Source organism: Carassius carassius, chromosome 28 (genome assembly GCF_963082965.1).
Source record: "Carassius carassius chromosome 28, fCarCar2.1, whole genome shotgun sequence".
NCBI classification, from domain to species: domain Eukaryota; kingdom Metazoa; phylum Chordata; class Actinopteri; order Cypriniformes; family Cyprinidae; genus Carassius; species Carassius carassius.
This window is the reverse complement of record NC_081782.1, coordinates 7,898,126-7,924,071: the sequence shown is the minus strand read 5'-3', so window position 1 is coordinate 7,924,071 and position 25,946 is coordinate 7,898,126. Positions and strand designations below refer to the sequence as shown.

Below are 25,946 nucleotides of genomic sequence, written 5' to 3'. Positions count from 1 at the left end.
AGCTGCAAAAAACGTCTTCTTTATTGGATCACGTAATAGACACGCACGAGTACCAGCAGCAGCTCAGCTGTCAGAGAGCTGAAGCTGTTCAATCAACAAACCCGGAATAACGCGGAACACACATTAAACTCCATATTTCATTTCATTTATCACATCTCCTGGTGAGTTTCCACATGGAAATGTTTTGTTATCTGCTTTGAATACAACAGATGAGAGGTTAATATGTAGGCTTTATGGGTGTTAGCCAGCAACAGTTTCATTATGTTGGATTGTTGTTTTATTACTTATAAGATACTTGTGTTTCAATATTCACCAGATAAACTACCAAATAGGCCTCTTCTTCAAGTCTGAATGTCACTTCGCAATGTTAAGCAGGTGTTTACTTTGTAAATCCTCATGTGTGACGCTCGTGTTCAGTACATCATATAAGCTGGTCCAATGCTAATAGGCCACAAAAAGTTAATTTAGTTTAATTTCTCAAAATACGAATAATAATTTAATAATTGAAGTTCATCTTTTAAAAAATACTACAGCATATTGGTACCAATGGCTGTGTAATGACGCCAGTCAGTGGTGCTATGATATTATATGCTGTTGTACTAAAATTCATTGTATTTACTTTTAAAAAGAGTACTTAATATGCTTAAAAATAATTTACTTAAGCGTTAAATTTAAATAAAATGCAATCAGTTGAACTTTTGACATAAGGAGGACTTAAGTACATTTTTGTATGTAATTGCATGAGTTCTTCTGCTTTTGAAATATGGTTAAAGTATGTTGAATGTACTGACAATTTCTGGTAAACTAAAATGTACTTTAATGCCATCAATGTTTAAACTTGTATGTCATGTATTTGAATATTTATATAATTATACATTTGAAAGGATTCAGCTCTAGTTTAGTACATTTAAAGATATTTACTTAAATTAAAATTAAAGTATGTGATTTAGTTAACACATTAAAATAAGTGTATTTCTTTAAAGCATGACAAAAGAATATTAAAATGTACTTTCATTTGACTTCAGTTTTACATGATATGCAAGTATAATTAAAAAATATATTTTGAAGATTTGAAATAAAGTGAATTTTCATATTCAATACAATTAAGCATGTTTCTTTTTCACTAAGGTACACATGCAGATGCAAGTTATTCCAACAACAAAAAGACTTGATATATTTTGTAATATTTGATTTAAAATTTGCTTGCTGGCAGCTCTTGGAATATAAGAAAGGTGAGGAAGTCATGTGACATAGAGGAAGTTATGTAGCTTTTAAACACATGAACATTCCTGACCCTGACACATGAACATACTTTTTTCAGTTATGGAGCAAGTGAAGCAGGAGGCCTTTGATAACGCCAGGCTGCAGGTGATCAAAGATGGGTACGAGAAGGCATTCGAATGCATCAATAAAGCTCTTACAGAGGATGAGGTGGGCCACAGTGCAGAGGCGCTAAAACTGTACCGACAAGGGCGGCAGCACCTCCTCAGGGCTCTCAGTGTTCCCTCGCAGGGTATGGAATGTGTGGGCCCTTCCTGGGAATCAGCTAGACAGATGCAGCGCAAGATGCAGGAGACTCTCAACAACATTACCACTCGCTTAGCCATGCTGGAAACCAGCCCAGACTCCAACAAAGTCTCGGATAGCAGCGCAGCCCCTCAGAAACTCTACCCTGAAGTCCCGAAGGTCAAGTCGGACCAGATGCTTGCTTCCAACAGCAGGGTTGCAGGGGCTTCAGGTGGGCCAGTTCCGGTCTCTCCCTCAGTGCAGCCCAATATGTTAAGTGACCAGCCTCCTGCATACACCCCTCAAGCTGCTGACGGACACCTGAGCATTTCCTATGGCACCGACTCGGGAGAACTCTCCCTGGTTGGTGATGAGTTCTACAGCAATACGTCTAATTCAGCACCTTCTCCTCAGTGTCTGGGGGAGGATGGAGAGGAACTCTTTTTCCTTCCTCAAGGGGTGCAGATCTTCTTTGTTACACCTGACGGGCAAGTCAGTGCTCCCTCTTATCCAGGGTACCTGCGCATCGTCAAGTTCACCAGTGAGCAATCAGAGAGGATTCCAAACAGGCCACCTGCCTTTCTACAGGTAAGAAATCAAAAGCTGCGTTTACTTATATAAAGCTGCATTATTTAGCGCAAGGTGGGGGGTTCGATTCCCTGGGAACACGTCTGCTATGCATCTGCTAAATGCATAAATTTAATTTAATTTTAAAATATAAATGTATTTATTTAGTTTTTTTAATCATTAATAAATGTAAATATATGTAAATTATTAGGACAGTAAAAAAAATAATGTTGCAATGCAAAAATCTTAACGGGCCTAAAAACAAGCTTAATATTCTTTACACAAAATATATTTTTTTATTTGTGGGTGAATTGTGACCCATACATGTTTTAGGTTTCATGGGATTCTTTAAAAACCGGTTGCTTGATCTGTTCAGCCCATAGAGATTGTTCATGTTGATATTTCCAGGCATTTGTACAGAATGGTCCAAGTAGGCTTGTTTTCAAGACATGGTGTCCTGTAACCTACTTTCACAACATTTTGTCTGGCTCTAAAGCTTCCTACACTCTTGAGATGGTGTTGTCTTTAATGAGACCATCCTCATCCGTTGTTTCTTAATGGGATAGTTCACCCAAAAATGAAAATTCTGTCATTAATTACTCACCCTCATGTCATTCCAAACCTGTAAGGCCTTCGTTCATCTTAGGAACACAAATTAAGATATTTTTGATGAACTCTGAGAGCTCTCTGATCCTCCATAGACAGCAAGTATTCTATCATGATCAACACACAGAAACGTAGCAAGAACATTAAAATAATCCATGTGACATCAGGGGTTCAGCCGTAATTTTACAAAGCAACAAGAATACTTTTTGTGCACAAAGAAAACAATAATTACATAATTTATTCAGCAGTTCTTCTCCCCAAGTTATACCATCTTTCGTCATTTTGGAGAATACCCCAGAACGTAATGAACACAATCAGTGCTCGCATTTCGCATTGTTATTATTGTTTTTTTGCACACAAAACGTATTGTCGTTGCTTCGTAAAATTAGGGTTGAACCCCTGATGTCACAAAGACTATTTTACCGATTTCCTTGCTATGTTTCTGTGCGTTGATTGTGCTAATATCGTTGCTGTCTATGGAGGGTCAGACAGCTCCCAGATTCCATTAAAAATATCTTCATTTATGTTCCAAAGATGAATGAAGGTCTTACGGGTTTGGAACGACATGAGGGTAATTAATGACAGAATTTTCTTTTTTGGGTGAACTAACCCTTTAACAGTATCATGTGAGTGTATCCTCACTGCTTGCATCCAATAGGCTTTCAGTGAGTGATGTCATCTCGGGAAAGCCCCAGTCATCTGAGCTTAATGACCTGTTTGGTTTTTCTTGAATTGTTCCCCTACACGAGAGACAATATAAATGACCTGGTTTAGCTCAATAGATTTTACACTTTGACCGCCACTCTGTGATAAAATTATTATAATCTGGCAAAGCTAAATAGTCAGTAATATAATCCTCACAATATGAGATGCACTTTGAACACCACCCTACATGAAATCCCCACAATATGAGTTAATTTTATGGAACGTCTGTATTGTATGTAAATAATAGAGTAATAATATAAAAGCCTTGGCTAACCTCTGGGCCCAATCAGGGCCCAAAGACACCCACGTCCTAAAATAAATAGTGCCATCCCCTCACACGGACATTGAGGTCATAGATTAGCTGTGTCATGAAGCTGAACAAAGAGCCTCCAGTTGCTGCGCTTCAGGCTTTGACTGTAATCTTATTAAATGATAGCAGTCATGAGGACAGGATGAATGAATCCAACTGCAGAGCTGTCCACTGTTTTAACTTTGGGAGAAAATCCAGGCCTGGACTTCAAATTCTGAGCCACAGGGCAATATTAATTTATAACTTTTCACTGGTTAACATATAAATTAACATAAAAATTGCATATCTGCAGAAAGGATAGTGTCATGTTGGATGACAGGCATTATTATTCACTGATCTGTGTGTGTGCACTTTGGATGGAAGTTCTGAGTATGGGTCACCATTTTGTTTATTTATTTATTTTAATATGTAACATCAGACTATATAAACAAATATTTGTTTATTTCTAATTAAGAATTAACATAAATCATTGTTGATTGAGAATTTTTTTTTTTTGGTTTGTGAAATAAGGCCTTTACATTTAAAATAAAATTTTAAGGGAATAATTAAATTAATTTAAAGGGAAAAATCAGATAAAAAGTGATTTGTATATTTTTTGATAAAGCATTTTCACACTAATTATTCAGTAAGGTTTGTATCATTTGATCTCTGTAGTATACTATAAAGGATACATTTGAGGTGGGACTGTTTGTTTAAGCAGATTAATATCCGGTAATAATTATTAAGTCCCAATGAGTAAGACATGTTCCTGAATCAACATTCTCATGCCTATCAATTTATATTTTTATTGCCTGCAGATTTTGGTGGCTTGTAGCCTGAAATGAAATTTTTATCAACTAATAGATGCCTTCCGATTGTAGGGGGGTAGGTTAGAATTTAGACCGGTCCTCCTTGAGGAAGCCACACTCATTTTTATTTCTAATTTCAGGTTTGTGACTGGCTTTACCCATTGATGTCCTCTGACTCCCCAGTCCTGCTGTGCAACACAGGAGTCTACATGTTCCCTGACATGATGGCTCCCATCCCGGGCTCGTATGTTGGGGTGGTCCTTTCTTCTGAGCTTCCCCAGAGGGACCGCGAACTCTTCCAGAATGTTCTTTCACAGCTGACTGACCTGCGTGTCCAGGTGAGCTGTCCCTGTGTCCCCTCAAGTCCCCCCTCAGAAACACAGGGGTCAGCAGTGGCTTCAGAAAAGGTGTGGTGGCTCAACCTCGTCTCAAACTTTGCGTGTCACTAACTCGATCTCTGCAGGTTTACAAATAATTCCAGTATCTTACTTGTTGCTGCCACCTTTAGTGTTTTTCCTTTTGTTGTTGTTTTTTATCACAACAGACTAGAATCAAGAATTTTACACTGCTGTAAAATCATTATGTTCTTTAGATGCATGATGTTCACTGTTTGGAATCAGATTTTTGCATGTTGCTCATATGCATTGGGAACATATCACTGCATCTTCCTGCTTTATTAACCCCTTTTCTTTACAGATTTCAGGTGTATTTGAGAGTTTAAAAGATTTATTTAAGGTATTAATGCATTGTAATATCACAGAATGACAAGTACATTTTGGTTGTGAATATTTATGCCCTAAACATTAAGGAATACCAACACAACAGGGTTTTTTGGAAGTCTTTAAATTGTTAATACAGAAGAAACTCTAATGTCCTTGAAACCAATGGAAACTTAAACATTTCCAAGTGACATTAGAGTGCTAGACATATATGCACGCTTAAAATGTGCCCATATATTACAGAAAGACTCCAAGCACATTAATGGTCAGTAGCAATCTCTGCCAGTAATCGAAAATGGTTAAAAAATAAAATAATAATAGTAATAATAATAATAATTAAATAAAAAATAAGATGGCTTGTCAGAAATATATACCGTATTTTTCGGACTATAAGTCGCACCTAAGTATATGTCGCATCAGTACAAAAATACGTGATGACGAGGAAAAAAACATATATTAGTCGCACTGGACTATAAGTCGCATTTATTTAGAACCAAGAACCAAGAGAAAACATTACTGTCTACAGCCGCGAGAGGGCGCTCTATGCTACTCAGTGTAGGCTACAGGAGCACTGCGCAGCATAGAGCGCCCTCTCGCGACTGGAGACGGTAATGTTTACTCTTGGTTCATTACTCTTAGTTCATTTCTCTCGGTTCATGTTAAATTAATTTTGATAAATAAGTCACACCTGACTATAAGTCGTAGGACAAGCCAAACTATGAATAAAAGTGTGACTTCTAGTCCGGAAGATACGGTAAATGATGTTATATTTAAGTATAAAATACTTTATTTAAATACTTATTTTTACAATTAATAGTTTTTCTATAATAATAATAATTATTGATATTATTTAAAATTTGACTATATTTAAATTAATGTTTTAATAAAAATGGACTGTCCCCGTTTTAATGTAAGTAGAAAACTTTTATGAAGTATGCTCAGGGAATTATTTAGTAAGATTTTACCTGAAAATATTTTATATTTGAGATTAATTTATAAAATCTTGTATAATTTAGCTGTATTTTTGTTTATTTGGTTTTATTTTGTATTCGCATTTCTTGTATTGTTCCAATTCAGTTTTTGCCATATATATAAACAACTAACAAACTAATCCCATTGTGACATAATTATGTAAATACCATACCATGTAAAAAAGCATACCAATTTCACCATTAAGGTTTTTAATGTGCTGGAATTAACTACTATATTTTCTTATCATTTAATGCACTTGACAGTTCTTGTGGTCCTTACAATGCTTCTATGCTTTCTGCTGCTTGCACTGCCTCTAATGCTGATATTCTTAAGTTTTTCACACATTTGGCTTTGGATATAATAAAATAGTGAGCTGACTTGGTTTTTGCTTTTGTGCGGGCACACTACCCTGTGCTTCCATGGATTGAGAGCATACAGGAGAAGGAGAATTCATTAGCTTCTTCTTTTTTGTTCAGTTGCATTATAATAAGTCATAATCCTAGTCTAGTGGTTATGTGAGTCAGAAAAACATTGTGCATGATTTTAGAAATCATTTCACTGAGCAGCTGCTGCTGAGTTTGGAACCAAGTGCCACAGTTCCCTGTAAAGGAGGGGGCGATGACAAACACCCCCATTGTTGTGGAAATAACAGGTTGTTGTAGCAGACCATGCTGACTCACTGGCTCAAGTATTTAGAGGCAACAAAGGTTTTTTTTTTTTTTGGCAAATGGGGAAAAATCTGGAAGCATTCCCTCCTTGTCATAAACAATACTGGCTAATCTCCATATAGTCATCTTACAAATCACAATCTGCTTTTAGTTATCGCTTGAGCTTGCTTCTGCGTTCTTTATGATGCTCTGTTTTTACTGTTGCCCGCTATTCTGTGTCCCCAAGGCATCAGATGGCACAACCGATACCATTAACCTGGGTCAGAAGGTGCCGATAGTGCCTCCTGCAACTCAAGCAGTGCCCCCTGCTGCTGAGGAGGAGAAGGTACTTCCTGAATGGAGCGAGAAGGTGGCTCAAGGGATCCTGACTGGTAAGAAGAGGGATCGGATTCCCTTAAATGAGGCTTTAATGTAAAGAAAGCAGGTTCAAGGCCCAGAAACGTAGGACATCATTAAAATAGTCCACGTGACATCAGTGGTTGAAATCTTACCTGTCCAACATTTTGGATTGTACTAGAACCTCAACAGTTGTTTTCACCAAAATAGTGATGCTGTGATGCTCTCTTTACTGGATGAAATATATCGACAGGGGCTTCATGGCTGAGCTGGGGGTTGGTAAAGGGGGCTGAGTACACAGGGAAAGCCATACATAAAGGTGCAACCAAACTACGAGAGCACATCACACCAGAGGACAAACCAACTCAAGTCAGCCCCACAGTAACCAAAAGCCTCCATGTGGCCAAACAGGCCACAGGAGGAGCAGTGAAGGTCAGCCAGTTCCTTGGTAAGGAAGTGTCTTTGTAAATTCCTAATTGTGTTGATAATATTCAAGAAAGACGAGACTCACTTCATTTACTTTGTATGATTTGAATCAAAAGCATGTTGTGTACTGTTTCAGTGGATGGACTGTGCACAGTCGCTGGACATGTTGGCAGAGAGTTGGCACCCCATGTAAAAAAACATGGAGGGAAGCTTATCCCAGAGTCTCTGAAGAAAGACAAGGAAGGACGCTCCAATATTGATGGTGCCATGGTAGTTGCAGCAAGTGGAGTTCAAGGTGAAGTAAATCATTCCACTCAGAAATTATTCTTTTCTTGGCTATTTTAGTCACATTGATGACTACAATTACATTATTATCTTTTAGACATTATTGATCAGATGGTTACCGTGATTTATCAAATTCTTTAAACATGCAAAATTTACCATGGTCCTAAATTTATAACGAATACTAAATGGTGTCAAGAACCAGTAATATGTGCTATTAATCATTTAGAGACAGTTAGACTACCATTAAAATATTTGGGCTCAGTAAAAAAAATTTGACTAAAACAATTTAAAATAAAGTCTCGACGCCTTATCAAGGTTGTATGTATGTGATTAAAAATACAGTAAAACACTAAAATTGTGAAATATTAATACAAATTTGAAAAATTGAATCCATCTGTAATGGCACAGCAAATTTTCAGGAGACGTTACTCCTGTCTTTAATAATAATTCTAATATGTTGATTTGACGGAAAAAAAAATCCAATTAAACAATTTTAATTATTACCAATATTGAAATCCTTTTTTTTTTAGGATTCTTTGATGAATAAAGTTCAAAAGAACAGTATTTATTTGAAATAGAAATATTTAGCAACATTATAAATGTCTTTACTGTCACTTTTGATTTTGAAAATGAAATAATACTCTACTTTTGTCAGGATTTGCAACAATGTGGACAGGGTTGGAGGTTGCAGCAAAGAACATTGCAAAGAGTGTTGCTACAGAAACAGTTACCACGGTAAAACATAAGTAAGTAACTCCACAAGGATCTCATTCCACCTGCTTTAAAGTTGATCATGCCAGTGTTTTAACTACATTTGCAGGTTCTCACCAGTAACTTTGATCAGAAAAGTGAACTGCACTCACGCTAGTTTCTTTCCCATCTATTTGTTTGCAGATTTAGGGGTCTGGAGAACATTTCAGACACCCCAAATGAAAACAAGTAGAAACATTTATCCCTGCACCCTGTAAAAAGGCCTTAATTAACGGTCACGAGCATGGCTAAAGCTTATGTATAAGACTGAATCAGTCAGCACTTGCACGCAATGCTAATGATTTATAGGACATAATGATTAAATCACCTCCGTTAGCATCCTGTATTGCTGTGCGCAAATTATCCACAGCTCAGAAATGGAATGTGTATGTGTTCCTAACAGCCAAAGTAATTAATCTCATTGCTTCAATTTTCTTAACTTTTGAACCTTTTAAGCCTGACTTTAATTATACTGTTCATCAACAGAAGATTTTATCTGATAGCAAACATAATCATCATCTACGTAATTTGACCAAGATGTACAGTATATACATGTATGCTATCGTTTAAAAGTTTGGGGTTAATATGTTTAATATGTTTTTATTTTATTTTATTTATTTATTTTTTTTAATTAATGAATACTTTTATTCAGAAAGGATGCATTAAATTGATCAAGAGTGGCATTTATAAAGATTTCTGTTTCAAATAAATGCTGTTCTTTTGAACTTTCTATTCATCCAGGATTCCTGGGAAAAAGTATCATGGTTTCATTAAAAATATTAATCGGTTAAAACTGTTTTCAACATTGAACTAAAAAAAAATAATAATAAAATTTCTCATGAGCATATTAGAATGATTTCTGAAGAATTATGTGACACTGAAGTCTAAATTAATGGCTGCTGAAAATTCAGCTTTGCATCACAGGAATAAATAGCATTTTTTTTTAATATATTAAAACAGAAAATAGTTATTCAATTCAAGTTTAGCATCAGAAACAGGTAACATGTTTCGTAGCTTGGCAGTGTTTCTAAGACGGAAGAGTGCGGTTTTTGTAACTTGGGAAATGTGGTTTTCAAAGGATAAGTTTCTGTCTAATATAACACCCAGATTTTTGACTGTAGAGGAAGTAACAGTACATCTGTCTAGTTGCAAACTGTAGTCTTCTAGATTCTGTGTACTGTTTTTTTGGTCCAATAAGTAATATCTCTGTCTTATCCAAATTTAATAGGAGAAAATTATTGGACCTACAATCTTTTACATTTTTAACATACTCTGTTAGCTTAGATAATTTATAAGTTTCATCTGGTCTTGTTGAGATATATAGTTGAGGATCATCAACATAACAGTGGAAACTTATCCTGTATTTTCTAATAATATTACCAAGGTACATGTACAGTATATAGAAAATAGCAGAAGACCTAGGACAGATCCTTGTGGCACTCCATATTTTACTGGTAATAAATGAGATGACTCCCCATTTAAATAAACAAAATGGTAGCGATCGGACAGGTAGGATCTAAAGTTATTTTAAATTGTAAACACATTTCTAATCAATTTAAATAAATGCAGCTTTGGAGACCTCAAACTTTTGAATGAGAGTGTAAATCATCTTATACTTTACGACTGTGCAATTCATTATAAAGAAGGTTTAAGATTTCAAGCTTAAATCCTTCCCATTAATTATCCAATATTTAAAAGTGGGGAAATAACGGTGATTACTATAACCGTCATATAGCTCATAATATAATGTTTTTCATTCATAATAATTTGCACAACCGTCCTATCCTTTCTAACTAAAAATATTCAGGAATTTCAATCCAGCTTTTTTCACATCAAAACATAAATGTTTTTATGGCATCTTTAGGATTAATTTTGCAATTTAAATCAAAGGCAGATTTTTCTCTAGATAAATGACTGAATCCATGCATGTATGTTTAACTGCTTTGCTCTGCTTCGAATATTGTCCATCTCCTAAAGCCTTTTCCATTGCCTCTTTCATCACCCCGTCCCCTCCTTTACTCAATCTGGGTTATTTATAATCAAGGTATGGGGCGGAAGCGGGCCAGGCCACAGATCATGCTGTCAACTCTGCCATTAATATGGGCATCACCGCATTCAATATCGACAACCTGGGGATCAAGGCAATGGTCAAGAAGACCGGCAAAGAGACTGCCCACGCCATCCTGGCAGACTATAAAGTCCAAGAGTCGAGCACTCAAGTTGAGAAACATAAAGACCAAAAGTAGAGGTTAGATTCAGACCTTTTGTTTCAGGTGTCCATTTTTAAGAGCAAACCAAATGACTGAAGACGTAGGTGGATCCTTGTCCAGTTTTTTAATGAGTGCTGTTGTTTGTTGATGTGACTGACCCTGAACTCCAAAGACTTTCCTGCAGTAAACACAGTTTGTCGTACTGTCATGTTTACTATTTTCACTGTGTCGCAGTGGAAATGGTAAATGCACTTTTAAAAATTCCCTGACAGCCTGCCGGACAATATTCTTGATTTTGCCTTACACTTCACTTCACCAGCAATTTACTCAACTAAACATATCACCAATGATTTTACTCATATTAAATCTTCAATAGTCTTGCATGGTTTGTGTCTTTCAAATGGACCCTTAAAACAAAGTACAAGCCAAAGGTGGACTTTACGGTTTTCCCATAGAGCCTTAAGAATCAGTATTAATAATATTGATATTATATAATAATATTGTAAATGAACGAGGCATATATTTAATAACTGCATTAAACTGTGAAATGCTATATATGAAGTCCACCCACTGTAGATATTGACACATCTCTATGCAGTTTTATTTCCCCATGAAAACTGATAATGACTGCATTCTTTCTTTAAATTTGACTACTGACCATGTTTCTATCGATTCCAGATAAATCTTATTCCCATTTCACTGTAAACGTTATCAGAGTTGTTCATTCTTTGTGTTTGTTTTCATGCAATATGTCTCATTTGAATGTTTGGACAGCATAAAGAAGCATAAAGTTTAACCACAAGTCAATAGGTTTGCTCCATGACAAATAATATAATAGCCTATGGTTATCTGACATAATAAATGAAACATTTAAAACAGATTGTTTTGTGTGTACTCTAATTTACTTAATCTTGAATGGAAGTGTACTTTTCCCTATGCATTGAAGTTTAAAGTGTATGCTGCCATCTAGAGTCGTACTTTGTAATTTACATTTATGCATTTAGCAGACGCTTTGGACTTAAAGTGCATTCAGGATATACATTATTTTATCAGTATATTATATGTGTTCCCTGGGAGTTGAACCCACGACCTTTTGCGCTGTTAACACGATGCTCTATCACTGAGCCACAGGAACACTAATAATAATAAACTCACTGGAAGAAAATCTGCTACTACATAAACTTTTTGTTATGGCTTGTACGATATGAACTTTCTTTACCCATATTTACATCTGCAGTACAAGTGATGTGTAGGTTTAGACTAAAATTTGGTGATTTAAACATCTCAAACCTTTATTTTATTTTTATATTTATTTTGTGAATAATTAAGTATGCAAAAATGAACTGTTCAAAATATAGGCTATCAATAGTAAGTTTTACTATTTGTACTAACAGTAGCCTAAATCTATAATATATATATATATATATATATATAATGTCTGTGTGTAATCTGTAAGTAGTTTTTTTTTATGTGTATACCGGTATTATATAATAATAAATATTTATAAAAAAAAAATATTAAAATACTTAGCCTATATTTTTAGTTGTACACTTATATCCAGAAATATGTTTTGTAGCCTACTATTGCAAATTCATAGAAAATCCTGCATCTTTTGGCATTTTGGTAAAGGTTTCCTAAGTGATTTTGAAAATCATAATTTGCCAAAGAAAATAAAATAAAAATAAGCAAACAGCTTATGCCAACCACGACCACAAGTCTCTTGAACTATGAAAAATAGGCCTTAATTGGTTCTAGTGTGTAACGAAGGCGGTTCACTGGTGCAATAAAGGATCTAGCTTGATTTAAGCGGACAATAGTGGGTGTGACACTGGATTATATGAGGAATCACAACAAAGTTCAGTGCATATGCTATCATATCTCATTTATTTTTATTTATTTACATGTATAAATTATAAGTTAGTTTGAATAGATAGTCTCAACTGGACTGCAAGCGGCGCTGGACAGTCAGTCTCCTTCCCACCGCGAGGACCTGCATTGGGACAGTCTAGGTGTCTAGGTAGGCAACTCCCTAGATTTTGAGACGCAGCCCTCGCTCGTATTCATTCAGTGAGGTTTCCCCCCCTCAGGAATACGACAAAGGCTGCAAGTCTACATCGAAACGAGGCATGGTCTAGCGTAAAGAGCTGCAGCCCATCCACCACATCCAGATCCAGCACAGCAGAGCACATGATTCTCTCCTCCTGTTCTTAAAACCATCATAGCATCCTCTGGAAGAGATGACAAGCCATTAGATGTGTGCTTTCATATCGACTGTGCTCATCGGATACACGCGCACAAGTAAGATGAATATGCTTATAAAATGCACCATGTCAGCACATGTAGCATTTATTAGTGCTTTAACATCGCTTTTAATTGATGAAACCTGAGCACGATTTCTTCATTGTTCTTTACCTTTGGGCGTGTTTAAATAACTTCAACGTTATATATGAATTATTAAAATGTGTTATATGTATAAAACAACAATACATTTATGTTTATTATTTAAAACATGAATAGGCTATAACATTTTATATAATGTATTTTTAATCTATAGCCTATATTATTTTTTTTTTGTCAGTTGATAAGCGCACAGAAATGTAAATTTCCAGCTACTTATTTAATAACATAGACGTGCAATATTAATTAACATGTATATGCACAAATGCATAACTCATCTATCCACATTTTCCCTCAGAGATATACTACAGCTCCAGGTGTTGACATGGAGCTGGAGCATTTCGACGAACGGGACAAAGCACAAAGATACAGCCGTGGGGGTTCACGTGCGAACGGCCTGCCGAGCCCCACGCACAGTGCACACTGCAGCCTGTACCGAACCCGAACCTTACAGGCTCTGAGCTCCGAGAAGAAAGCCAAGAGGGTCCGGTTCTACCGCAATGGAGACCGGTACTTCAAGGGTATTGTGTATGCTATTTCCACCGAAAGATTCAGGTCTTTCGATGCTCTGCTCGCAGACCTCACCCGCTCCCTATCAGATAACATAAATCTGCCTCAGGGCGTCCGGACCATTTATGCCATTGACGGGTCGAGGATTACCAGCATGGACCAGCTGGTGGAAGGTGAGCCTGGGTGTCTAGATCTGGAGGTTTAGGGACACCACTACCTTTTTGTTTCTTGTTCAACTAGACATACTGTAGCCTACATGGTCAACTTTGCATTAGATCACACATGTCTAGGTTTGGATGGTACCTGTTCTCCACATGAGGACACCATGTTGGAAAATGTTGGTTTTGGAAACTGGTAGCTAGTCTAAAGTGGTCATTAGCTGGTGGAAACCAGCCATTAACTGTCCCAAAACCACTTTAAAATCTGAAGACCAGCTTGTAGATGGTTTAATGCTGGTACTAGATGGTCTACAAGATTGAACACGCTATTGAACTGATATTGAACTGAATTGATCTTAAATCACCAGCTATTATCTTAAAATGAGAATTTCCAGTAGTGCATTATCATTTTGATGATATCAAAAGCCATAAAGATTCATCTAATTAATTAAAAGACAGTCTGTGTACTGTCTCAGAGACCCCAAATGTGATGTGTGTAAAAATTAAATTAGTTATTTTAAAATTAACCTTTATTTTATTAAAATAATTTTAATCAAAACTCATTAAAAGAACAGTTCATCAAAAAGAATAATAATATTAAATTGCTGAAAATTTACTCTTCTTTGCGTCATGCAAAATGTAGATGAGTTTATCTTTTCTTCGGAAGTGCAGTGAATGGGTGCCGTCAGAAAGAGAGTCCAAACAGCTGATACAAACATCACAATAATCCACATGTAATCCACACAACTAGACCATCAGTTAACATCTTGCGAAGTGAAAAGCTGTGTGGTTTAAAAAAATAAATCTCATTAAGACGTTTTAACTTTAAACCATCGCTTCTAGCCAAAATACAATTCCATAATCCATAATTTCTTCAGTGAAAGTCCCTTCCCTGTTGTCCTCTCATATTAAAATTCACTTATATATATCCACCGATGAGAGCTGTAGAAAGAGCTTGATCTGTGCTCAATTCTCTCCCGATTTAGATGAGCCAACTTTTTCACTGAAGAAAGCAATATTGTTGATAGAGGACTCATATTTTAGCTGTAAGCAATGGTTTGAAGTTAAAAATGTTTTAATGGTTATTTGTTTTTGTTTCACACACATACAGCTTTTCTCTACAATATGTAAACTGATGGACTGTAGTTATGCTGAGTATTACTAATCATATGTGGCTTACTGTGATGCTTTTATCAGCTGTTTGAACTCTCATTCTGACGGCACCCATTCACTGCAAAGGATTCATTAGTGAGCAAGTGATGTAATGCTACATTTCTCCAAATCTGTTTTCTTGGACATCTTGGTTGGCCTGAGTGTAAGTACATTTTCAGAAAATAAGCAAGTGATAGCACATAGTAAGCACATAATATATTAAGTATGTACAACCATCTGAGAATCTACTATGTGGAAAGTCACTGCATTAGTCATGTTTCATATCTGGGGTTGCTGACACCCCAAACAGAGCATGCGGTTTATAGTACTGAGCAAGGATCAAGATTGTATTGTCTGTGAGCAGATATCAGAAAGCCCTGTGATTTAAACCAGTAGTCGTTTTAAAGCTCATTAATATTTAACAGATTCTGCATCTCTATACCACTCCCATCCTCTCAGTGTTGACCAATAAATCAAACCCGAGAACTGAAATCATTATATCTAACTTTGTCCTTGAATCATGTGTTAAATGACTCTGATGTGCAAATCAGTGGTGCCTTTTTTATGTAAGACACCAATTCATTCATTCATTCATTCATTCATTCATTCATTCATTCATTCATTCATTCATTTATTCATTCATTCATTCTCAGTGCTGCCAGGGGTAGAATGAATATAAATGAGTGAGATGGAGATGATTTCAGTCTCTGCCGTGCACTTAACCTTGACTGTGTGACTTTTCTGTCATTATGGACTATTATAAGTAGCTTTTATGTCCATTGACTTTCTTATACTCACATCTGGGCAAATTTATGGATTTTCTTCTGTGTTGTCTGTTCTCATATGATAATAAACATGTAAAGCAATTTTAAGAGTGCAAGATGTTCTCTGAAGTTGTAGGAAAGCCTTTTTAAATGAATAGTTCACCAATATATATATATTAATATATATATAATATGTATTTATCTTCAACCCTTCATGTTCTTCCTAACCCATATGACTTTCTTTCTTCTAGGAAACTGGAAATGGGAATTTAACAGTGCAATTAACAGTGAAATTTGTTTTGAGTCAAAGAGTTTTAATGAAATGTTTGAACCAGTTAACAAAACCAGACTGAATGATTCATTTATCGTAAATGAGGCATTCATACTTTTTTTGAACGTTTTATGAAAAACTATAGTGAGAACCGAATCATTCAAATTCATGAATTGTTTTAATCAATTTACAAAACCAGTTCAAAAAGATTTTTGCATCTGATTTGGTTCTCAGCGACACTGACTGGTTATTTCTCATTTTATTTTGTATCACAGGGGAGAGTTATGTATGTGGATCAATTGAGCCTTACAAGAATCTGGAATACACTAAGAATGTCAACCCCAACTGGTCAGTCAATGTCAGGACCGCAGCATCGGCACGAGCGCCCACCTCTCTTGCCAGCGCCAAGCCTGGTTCTGTGGAAACCAAGGATAACAGGGATTTCATTCGACCCAAACTGGTAACCATAATCCGCAGTGGGGTAAAGCCTCGGAAAGCCGTGCGTATCCTTCTCAACAAGAAGACGGCCCACTCATTTGAGCAGGTTCTCACGGATATCACAGATGCCATCAAACTGGACTCTGGAGTGGTCAAGAGGCTTTATACAGTGGATGGTAAAATGGTAGGTAAAGTGGGCGTTTTTATGTAGACAAGTGAACTTTTGTGTTGTTGGCTGTAGTAATAACTATACTATTGTTTGTTTGAAAGTACTATTTGGATAGATCAGTGGACTCACTATATAAGCAGTCTTTATTTGTCAGAAGCCCGTGGATCGGAGATGTTTGTGGTGCAGAAAGAACACACTTCAGTCTTAAATAAAGCAAAGCTAATTGCAAAGACATTGTTGTCACTACAGCTGCTTGAACGTGGAGAATATAATGAACAATGCACAACTGGCTAAGGGCAGAAATATGCAAATACAGGACAGTCTGTCTGTGGCCACAGGCGGGGCCTTAGAAGTATGACGTCATACTGCTCAGAAAATCAAAATGTTTTGATAATTGACACTGTTTTTGGGATTAAAAAAGGAATGGATTTGTATCATTGTAAGGTTGTTGAGTCCACACAAGACACATTTAGCCTATACATGCAAACACCATGTAAAAGTGAATTTGCATCCAATGTCCCTTTTAGGCCACACTATTGTCATGATTTCAGTATTTTACTCTTTGCTCATCAAGTGTTGCTGTTATCTTGCTGAGATATTAATTTCCCTAGATGATTTGTGTTTGTGTTGCTTGAATAACAGCAAAAGAGATTGATAGGGAGATAATGGTAAATACTGTGGTGAAGGAGATGGAGGAATGAGATCAGACAGGATGAGAGGGAGGCAGCCGTATGGCTGGAGACTTGGTCATGGTGACCTTTCTGTGTCTCCGCAGGAACAGACTGATGACGTGACAAGCTGTCACCAGAGGGCCTTAAACTCACTGGCCTTCAGTGACATTATATTTTCCTCTGTTTACACCCACCGTAGATCACAAACAGAGTGCTGTGCTCTATCTATCTATCTATCTATCTATCTATCTATCTATCTATCTATCTATCTATCTATCTATCTATCTATCTATCTATCTATCTATCTATCTATCTATCTATCTATCTATCTATCTAATCTATCCTAATCTATCCTAATCTATCCTAATCTATCCTAATCCTTTTTCATGGAATGTACTACAGATGATGTATTATTTATATAGGCCATTAGAAATCATTTACTAAAACAAACATAAGTCACAATTTAAGGTTGAACATTGTGCAAACAGATATTTCTATCTTGGAACATCCCCCAATTTCTCACATCCCAAGTATGCAAAGGGCCTCTCCCCTCTCCTTGAGTTCCCTCTTTTTGGTTTCCATGGCAATCTGGTTGCTGGAGGTGGTTGCTTAGGAACAGCCTCTGCAGCAGGAGGGGTGCAGTAGCGGTGATGTTACAGGCCGGGCTTGGGATGATGGATGCTCAGGACTGCAATTAAACAGGCCTCTCACGTGAGGCTCCATTATACATGGCTGTTTATTTTCTGCTAGAGAAACATTTACTGCACCCTTTAAAGCAATGCTGTAGCTGGTGATGATGTGCTGAGAAGATTGATTTCTGGATCGATGAGTTGTGATCCTAAATTTTTCAAAACTGCTTTATTAGGTTTGATATGAATACAGTCACTGCTCAACCTTTTTTATACAGTCAAAATGTATGTTTATGAAAAGCTTATTAGTAGCACTGTCAGTTGATTAATGTAATTTAATTTATTACATTTTATGATAATTAAGCAAACTAATCCCAAGTAATCCCATAATTCAATATTTGCTAAAAAGCTTTCAAATAAAGATGACTCAAATATATTATTGTGGCAGTTAAATAGACACAAATGGCTTTAGAAGTCAACATGTTTTTTTTATTTGTACATCATTCAGTAAATTCAATTTTAATGCAAATAATTTGATTTATAGTCAGTCAGCACTTTGAAAAGTTCCTTTAGATATTTCTTGCAGCAGAAAATTCAGAAGATTGGACCATCTAGGAACAGTTACTGTGGAATCTCTTAGCAAGATGGACATTTTGCCTTCAATTTTGCTCTTATAAATGATACATGAAATTGCTTCCAGGTCTAATCCTCTATATTCTATTCTATTCTATTCTATTCTATTCTATTCTATTACATTACATTATATTACATTACATTACATCACATTAGTCATGTCTAAGTATTTATTTGCCTGGCAAATAGTTCTGATAAGCATGATAATGTTCAGTCAGATGGTCATTAATCACAGCTTATCGTCTGGGTCCTAATCATACTCCCTGCTGGGGTTTTATTTTGTAGTAGTGAACGACTGACTGTACATTATCCCTCATATAGCAGACTTACTTTAATCTTAAAAGTAAGATTAATATTAATCTGCCAGCAATAAAGAAACATAAGTTTCTTTCGTATTTGCACAGTGGAGTGGTCTCTAGTTATAATCATAATCTACCATTTTTTGAAGTCTTTTGTGGTGGTGTTACTGGCTTCTTCATATAAGCTTATTCTTATCATGTGAGACAGCCCGAGGATAGACAGACATTTCCCCTCTAATTCCTACGGGTGACATGTGTCTCCTGTTGTCTGTGCCATACATATTAGCTTAAAGGCTAAGAGAGCTCTTTCATTCACATATTAGCTCCCACCCTGATGTGATTTCAACAGGCGGTCATGCTCATAAGGGCTGAGCAGCGGCTGTGTGGGATGGGAGGAATGTTTCATCTGTGATCTTCTTTCTGCTTGTGTCAGTTTCAGCTTAAGGGTCTTTGATTCTGGAGGGGTAAGGCATTTACCCACAGGATGTCCTGCTTGTAAAGAGCACTAGGGCTACATACAGTAATTGCCCATGCTCGAGGTGTAGCATTTCTCAACTCAGCCTAGGACCCTATGAAATCCATTAAAAAATTTATGTATTTATTTTAATTCCATTTTATTTTTTTCCCCCAATTTTTTTTCCCCGTTTTGGATATTTCTGGATACTGTTCGTTTTTGGTCATATTTAATTTTAGTAACCAAAAAGCATGTCTAATTAATTGAAATCATGAAACTATAAGTTAACAACAATTTATTGAAATGTTGTCTCTCTGAAATATATAAACATTTTCAGAGATCCTGTTTTATTTTCCCCAAATGCTGTGCTTTCCATTTAAATGTTTCTGGATTCCATTTTATGGGTGAAAATACATTTAAAAGCATGTATACTCAATTGAATTCGTAAAACATTTACAATTTATTGATTTATTATTATTATTATTATTATTATTATTATTATTACAGTAATAAAGCCCTAAGATGTCTTTTCACAAGTTGTGTTTTAGTTTTTCTGGATTTATAAATTGATACAAATATATATAAATAAAAAACCATGGTAAAAAATTAAAGCATAAACATTATTAATTGAATTATCTTTTAAAATGTAATCAAATAAATATATTACAGTTCCTTTTATTTTTGCCAAACAAAGTGCTGCACAACTGTTAAAAATTTAAACCATCCAAAATTCACCATTCTGTTACGTAAATTTTATTTTTATGACTGTATTCCACGTTTTCTATTTTTATTACCGTATTCTCATTCCGCATCTTTGAAATCATAGGACCCTATCAGCAAATGTGTTTGACTTAAAGCCTTTGATGCTTGGTTTTGGGTCATTTGTTTGCACTTCTTGGTGTTTTTAAATCAGATGTTTCATTAATTCATTTATCTTAAATTACCTCATAATTCATTATCTGAGATCCAAATACTCTAAAATCCAAGAACTAATAATATAATCAAATATGAAAATAGTTGCACCATCTACCAGCTATGGGTGCTGCTGAACCTGACCAGCCTAACACTGACCCGTCGGTTTGACTGATGTCAATATGCAGACCTGGTCAGGGCTGTGTTTCCCAAAAGCTTCGTAAGCTTAAATACATCGTAAACCAACTTAAACCAATGGAGCTACTATCAACTTAAGCTTATGATGCTTTTGGGAAACGCAGCCCAGGTCTGTAAGCCGTGTCAATGTACAGTGCAATCCGTCCTGACACTTCGCTGGCTCCAGTGTAAAGTCATGCAGTGGCATGTGGGTGTGTGTGAGTAACACTGCAATACGCTGACTTGCATTTATGGAGCGAGTCATTACTCATTATCTGCTACTGCTAGGCTTATGTAATTCACCTCAATAGGCAGTTAAATTTCTTCATAAAAGGTCACCTTTTGAAGGGGGTAGGTCAGGATGATTCTAAGGGAAATGTGATTTGATCAATGGTACTAAAATAACTGCTACAAGTTATAGCAGGAAGTACTACAAGTGTCAGCTGCAGGACTGCAAACTTTCTGAAGAGATTTCTCATCTTCTGAAAAGACGATCATGCAGAAGCAGTTCAAGGTTATCTCTAATGGTAAATCTCCATCTCATAAACCTGTCAATAATAAATGATAATTCTCCAGGATGCTTTTACCCAACACAGGAAGTATTTTGATGGTGTAGATATCATACATCAGTTGCTTATGGTCTTTTATCAATGCAATTGCGCCCCACTGCGTCACTTATTGATATTTAACAGTAAAATTCATCAATCTAGTGTCATGTCAGACTTTTCCTTTTTTTTTTTAAGTATTTATTCAAAATAATGCTTATTAATAATTTATAGCTTTAACAGTCTGTGTCTTAAAGATTGCCCACCACAGTCTTGCCCATGTGTTTCTAACCTGTGTTTAAGAGGTCCTGAATGGCATCAGTAAGCACAGGCTGGCAGCGTTTGCCCAGTGAAAGCTTCTGAGTATTAACAGTGGGAGTCTGTCCAGATTGATGTTCTGTGGGTTATTGCTGGGACATGTGGCGGCCTGCGCAGCTGCTGCTGAGAGGAAATCAATACTCTCCCAGCCACACCATGTCTTACCATGTTTGGCTTGCCTTTCAGAATCAGAATCAGAATGAGGAATTTGTTTTCGTGACAGAAGCTCCGCAGTGCAACATAATGACAGTGACAGAACAAAAAACACAAAATGGAATAAAAAAAAATACAAATAGGTAGGTAAGGAACGAAAATATACAAATTGACAATGTATGGCAGGTATTTTACAATGAGCATTATGTATGTACGTATATTATGTGCAAAAAATGTGTACGCTAAGTATGTGTGTTAGATAAATAAGTGTATGTATATATAAATATAAATAGTGTAGTGTATTCCACAGTTTTTATCAATTGTTCATTAGATGGATTGCCTGAGGGAAGAAACTTTTCCTGTGTCTGGTCGTTCTGGTGCACAGAGCTCTGTAGCGTCGACCAGATGGCAACAGTTCAAAGAGGGAGTGTGCTGGATGTGAGGGGTCCAGAGTGATTTTGTCAGCCCTTTTGCTCACTCTGGATAAGTACAGTTCTTGAATAGAAGGGAGGGTTGAACCAATGATTCGCTCAGCAGTCCGGACTACCCTCTGTAGTCTTCTGAGGTCAGATTTAGAAGCTGAGCTGAACCAGACAGTTACTGAAGTGCAGAGGATGGATTCAATGATGGTGGAGTATAACTGTTTCAGCAGCTCCTGTGGCAGGTTAAACTTCCTCAGCTGGCGAAGGAAGTACAACCTCTGGTGAGTCAATGTGAATGTCCCACTTTAGGTCCTGAGAGATAGTGGTGCCCAGGAACCTGAATGACTCCACTGCAGTCACAGTGCTGTTCATGATGGTGAGTGGGGGGAGTGCAGGGGGGTTTCTCCTGAAGTCCACGATCATCTCCACTGTTTTGAGTGTGTTAAGCTCCAGGTTGTTGAGACTGCACCAGACAGCCAGCTCTTTAACCTCCTGTCTGTAAGCATACTCGTCACCGTCCTGAATGAGGCCGATGAGTGTGGTGTCGTCTGCAAACTTCAGGAGCTTGACAGAGGGGTCCTTAGATGTGCAATCATTAGTGTACAGGGAGAAGAGCAGTGGGGAGAGAACGCAGCCCTGGGGAGCTCTGGTGCTGATTGTACGGGTGCTGGATGTGTATTTTCCCAGTCTCACTAGCTGCTGCCTGTCTGTCAGGAAGCTGTTGATCCACTGACAGATGGAGGTGGGCACAGAGAGCTGAGTTAGTTTGGGCAGGAGGAGGTTTGGGATGATCGTGTTAAAGGCCGAGCTGAAGTCCACAAACAGGATCCTCACATAAATAAGTCCCCGGTCTGTCTAGGTGTTGCAGAACATAATGCAGTCCAATGTTTACTGCATCTTTCACAGACCTGTTTGCTCTGTAGGCAAACTGAAGAGGATCCAGCAAGGGTCCAGTGATGTCCTTCAGGTGGGCCAGCACCAGTTTTTCAAATGACTTCATGACCACAGACGTTAGAGCCACAGGCCTGTAGTCATTTAGTCCTGTAATTTTGGATTTCTTTGGGATGGGGATGATGGTGGAGCGTTTGAAGCATGAAGGGACTTTGCACAGCTCCAGCGATCTGTTGAAGATCTTTGTGAAGATGGGGGCCAGCTGGTCAGCACAGGATTTCAGACAGGCTGGTGTAACACAATCTGGGCCTGGTCCTTTTTTCCTTTTCTGCTTCCGGAAGACCTGGCGCACCGAATCCTCGCTGATCTGAATTGCAGGTGTGGGGGAGAGGGGGGATGCAGAAGGTGTGAATGGTGAGAGCGCTTGATTGGAGATGTGTTCAGGGCGGGTTGCAGGAGTTGTTCCTGCACTACTGAATATGTAGATCTGGTTCAGATCTATGGCAAGGAAATTACCCATATTGTACTAGCTCATTTTAGAAAAACCCAAATGTTATTTTGCTTTGTGGCAGATGATAATGCGCAGATGTCTGTTGTAGAAGCATCTGTTTTTTTCTTTTACTGTAATTGCTCGTTCTGTAAGTCTCATCGGGTGGCGGGTTGAATTATAGTAGCACATACAGTATTGTAGATGAAGGGGAGACTTTAAAAGGGTCATGAATTGAGAAATCAAAATTCCCTTGATCTTTTGACATATGTGTGGTCATTTTACTATAAAAACATCCTGTAAGTTTCACAACTCAAAACTTTCTCAATGGTCTACAAACGGCTTACTATAGGGCCTTTCCCACCGCCGAAACCTTTTCATAGTACCAGAACTAATTGAGGAACTACCTACTTTTGGGCGTTTTCACATCGCCGGAACTAGGTGCGATTTTAGTACTGGACTGCCTTTTTAAAGAGCCAAATTAGCAAATTAGTACAAATTGATTGGCCAGACGCATTCGAAAACGCCCTCACCCACCATGATTTTGTAAACATTGTGTCAATTTATTTTGCAAGTATGGAGAACATCGATAAATGTACGGACGCTGAAGTGCAGGCACTTGTTGCAAATGTAGCACTGCCAGTTGTCGTTGAAGATTCTTAGTCCTCCTTTCCATTCTTTCAGTCGCTTTACGTAAATGTCGACATCCATGTTCATTATTGTGAAACCCGCGAGACACAACAAAAATGCAGCACCTATCACAGCATCCTCCAACCTCCTGTTGTTAACGTTGTTGAAAGTCGCGCACAAATGACATCGCTGTCGACCGGCTTACGTCACGTCTTAGTACACACTGTCGGTGCGAATGCGACACTTTTAAAGGTAGTGGGAAGTAGTTCGTGTAAAATCTTCCCAGTACGTTAGTACTGTAGATTTAGTTCTGGAACTAAAGAGGTGTAACAGGCCCTATTGAAGCCAATCTGGCAAAAAAATGTTAGCTTGTGGAATGTAGCACTTTAGGACATAATAGTGTGGCTAAACCACACCCACTGATTTGCATATGTAGTGTAAATTATGATAGAGGCAAACACAGGTTTACACAGAAACCAAATGATAAAGCTAACTCTATACTGCTTTTTAGTTTGCCCAAGGTTACTATGGACAGCTGAATGGAAAAGATCTATGTAAATGTTCTTCAGAATCCTCCTTTTGTGTTCCACAGAACACAGTAAATAGTGGCTGCATTTTTATTTTGGGTGAGTTTGTTTAAGGCTGTGTTGCAAGCATCCTTCAATACAGAAATTATGGTTGTTTAAACCGTATTCAATAAAAGTAACCAGATTAATTTAAACATACTTTCAACCAAAACAAAAATAAATGCAGTTTTCTTATATGATAATATAATAATGGTAGATTAAATTTCACTTAATCCGAATTTCCTCTCAGCATCTAGTCTGTGCACTTTGTCAACCTGGCCTGGATTTCCCTTATGCTTCCAGCGACAGATCCGCTGCTGTGCCACCCCCACTCAACCTCAGAACCCAGACAGACTATTTCTAGCAAATATGCTAATGTATTTCCTGAGAGAAATCCCTCCTGGTGAAATGGGAGACAACCCCCACACAGGTGATCTTAAACTGATAGCATATTTCTCGTGTAATGAATATTTGGGACGGCACAGTGTGAAAGACTATAAATTATCCAATACATCAAGGCAATTACAAATCGAGTACAAATTGTACTCAATTCAATACAAATTGAGTGAATTATTCATGTGCATCAGTTTGTAACACTCATATTTATGCAGGAGACAAATAGCCTTATAAAATAATATAAAAAATGAGAAGGCAGCTGATCTGGATTTTGAGATCCATGAATGCTTGCAAGTAGCGTTTGCCAAATTACACACTCTGCTTCATAATTTGGTGAAAAGAAAAAGCTTTATTTAGTCAAAGATCTTATCCCAGACTCATAAAGGCTTTGTGTGCTCTGTATTACTGCATTACGGATCTGTAGATAAGTGTCAGTAATGGCTTTACAGATGAACCGCATCCTAGTAATGCATTGAGAGGAAACCCCAGTAAAAAGCTTCCTGTCAAACGGGATATAAACCTGCAGGAGGTGCTCATTAACTTCAGCATGCAGCTGTTAATCACAATTATGGAACATCAGAGAAGGTCATATCTCTGTATCGCCCTGATTTATTGATGATAAATCCTCATAAATGATGCTTACAGTAATGGATAACTGAATATTCCTGACCAGTTATTTCATTCTAACCACAGATACTGTATGTGGAATAGCTACTTGCTGCTGTCTGCTAACTATTAGAACATAAAGTCAACAGAGTTAACTGAGGTATAAAAAAAACGCTTTGCTATATTTTAAGAGGTTTAGGAAGGGATGGGATACATCATATCCTGGCATCGTTTCACTTCAATCCAATTTTCTTTACATGTACAACCAGTCACTGCTTTTAGTCACTGCTTCAGATGGCAGATATGGATTAAAAACATAATTCAGCAGATTTGAGTGTGTTTTCGATTTTATGGCTCATGTCTGGTACAAATTGTTCCTGTCAAGAGACTGACTTAAAGCCATGAGATTTACAATCAGCAATCAGAGCAAAATTACTAGTTTTCCAGACC

General features: G+C 37.1%; 2 protein-coding genes across 7 annotated transcripts in view; both read left to right on the top strand.

The window, feature by feature from the left end:
- The first annotated feature begins 30 nt into the window (after positions 1–30).
- Positions 31–11,308, top strand: LOC132107840 (spartin-like). Of its 5 annotated transcripts, XM_059514131.1 has the most exons (9): positions 31–161; positions 1,322–2,094; positions 4,623–4,820; positions 5,179–5,217; positions 7,068–7,212; positions 7,431–7,625; positions 7,740–7,898; positions 8,544–8,634; positions 10,683–11,308. In XM_059514131.1, exons 2-9 carry the CDS (start codon positions 1,324–1,326, stop codon positions 10,882–10,884), a joined length of 1,800 nt encoding a protein of 599 aa, XP_059370114.1. In that variant the 5' UTR covers positions 31–161; positions 1,322–1,323; the 3' UTR covers positions 10,885–11,308. The 5 variants fall into 5 exon arrangements, with proteins under 5 accessions (XP_059370114.1, XP_059370115.1, XP_059370113.1 ...); XM_059514132.1 differs by lacking the exon at positions 5,179–5,217; XM_059514130.1 differs by lacking the exon at positions 5,179–5,217 and having other exon boundaries at positions 4,623–4,889.
- Positions 11,309–12,682: 1,374 nt separating this feature from the next.
- The window catches only part of LOC132107839 (serine/threonine-protein kinase DCLK1-like), a 34,298-nt gene continuing 21,034 nt past the window's right edge, over positions 12,683–25,946 (top strand). Inside the window, exons 1-3 of one of the 2 annotated variants that reach the window (XM_059514128.1) lie at positions 12,683–13,146; positions 13,544–13,928; positions 16,376–16,722. In XM_059514128.1, coding sequence (XP_059370111.1) covers positions 13,571–13,928; positions 16,376–16,722 — 705 coding nt within the window. In that variant the 5' untranslated portion in view covers positions 12,683–13,146; positions 13,544–13,570. The remainder of the gene's footprint in view (positions 13,147–13,543; positions 13,929–16,375; positions 16,723–25,946) is intronic. The other variant, XM_059514127.1, reaches the window with a different exon arrangement.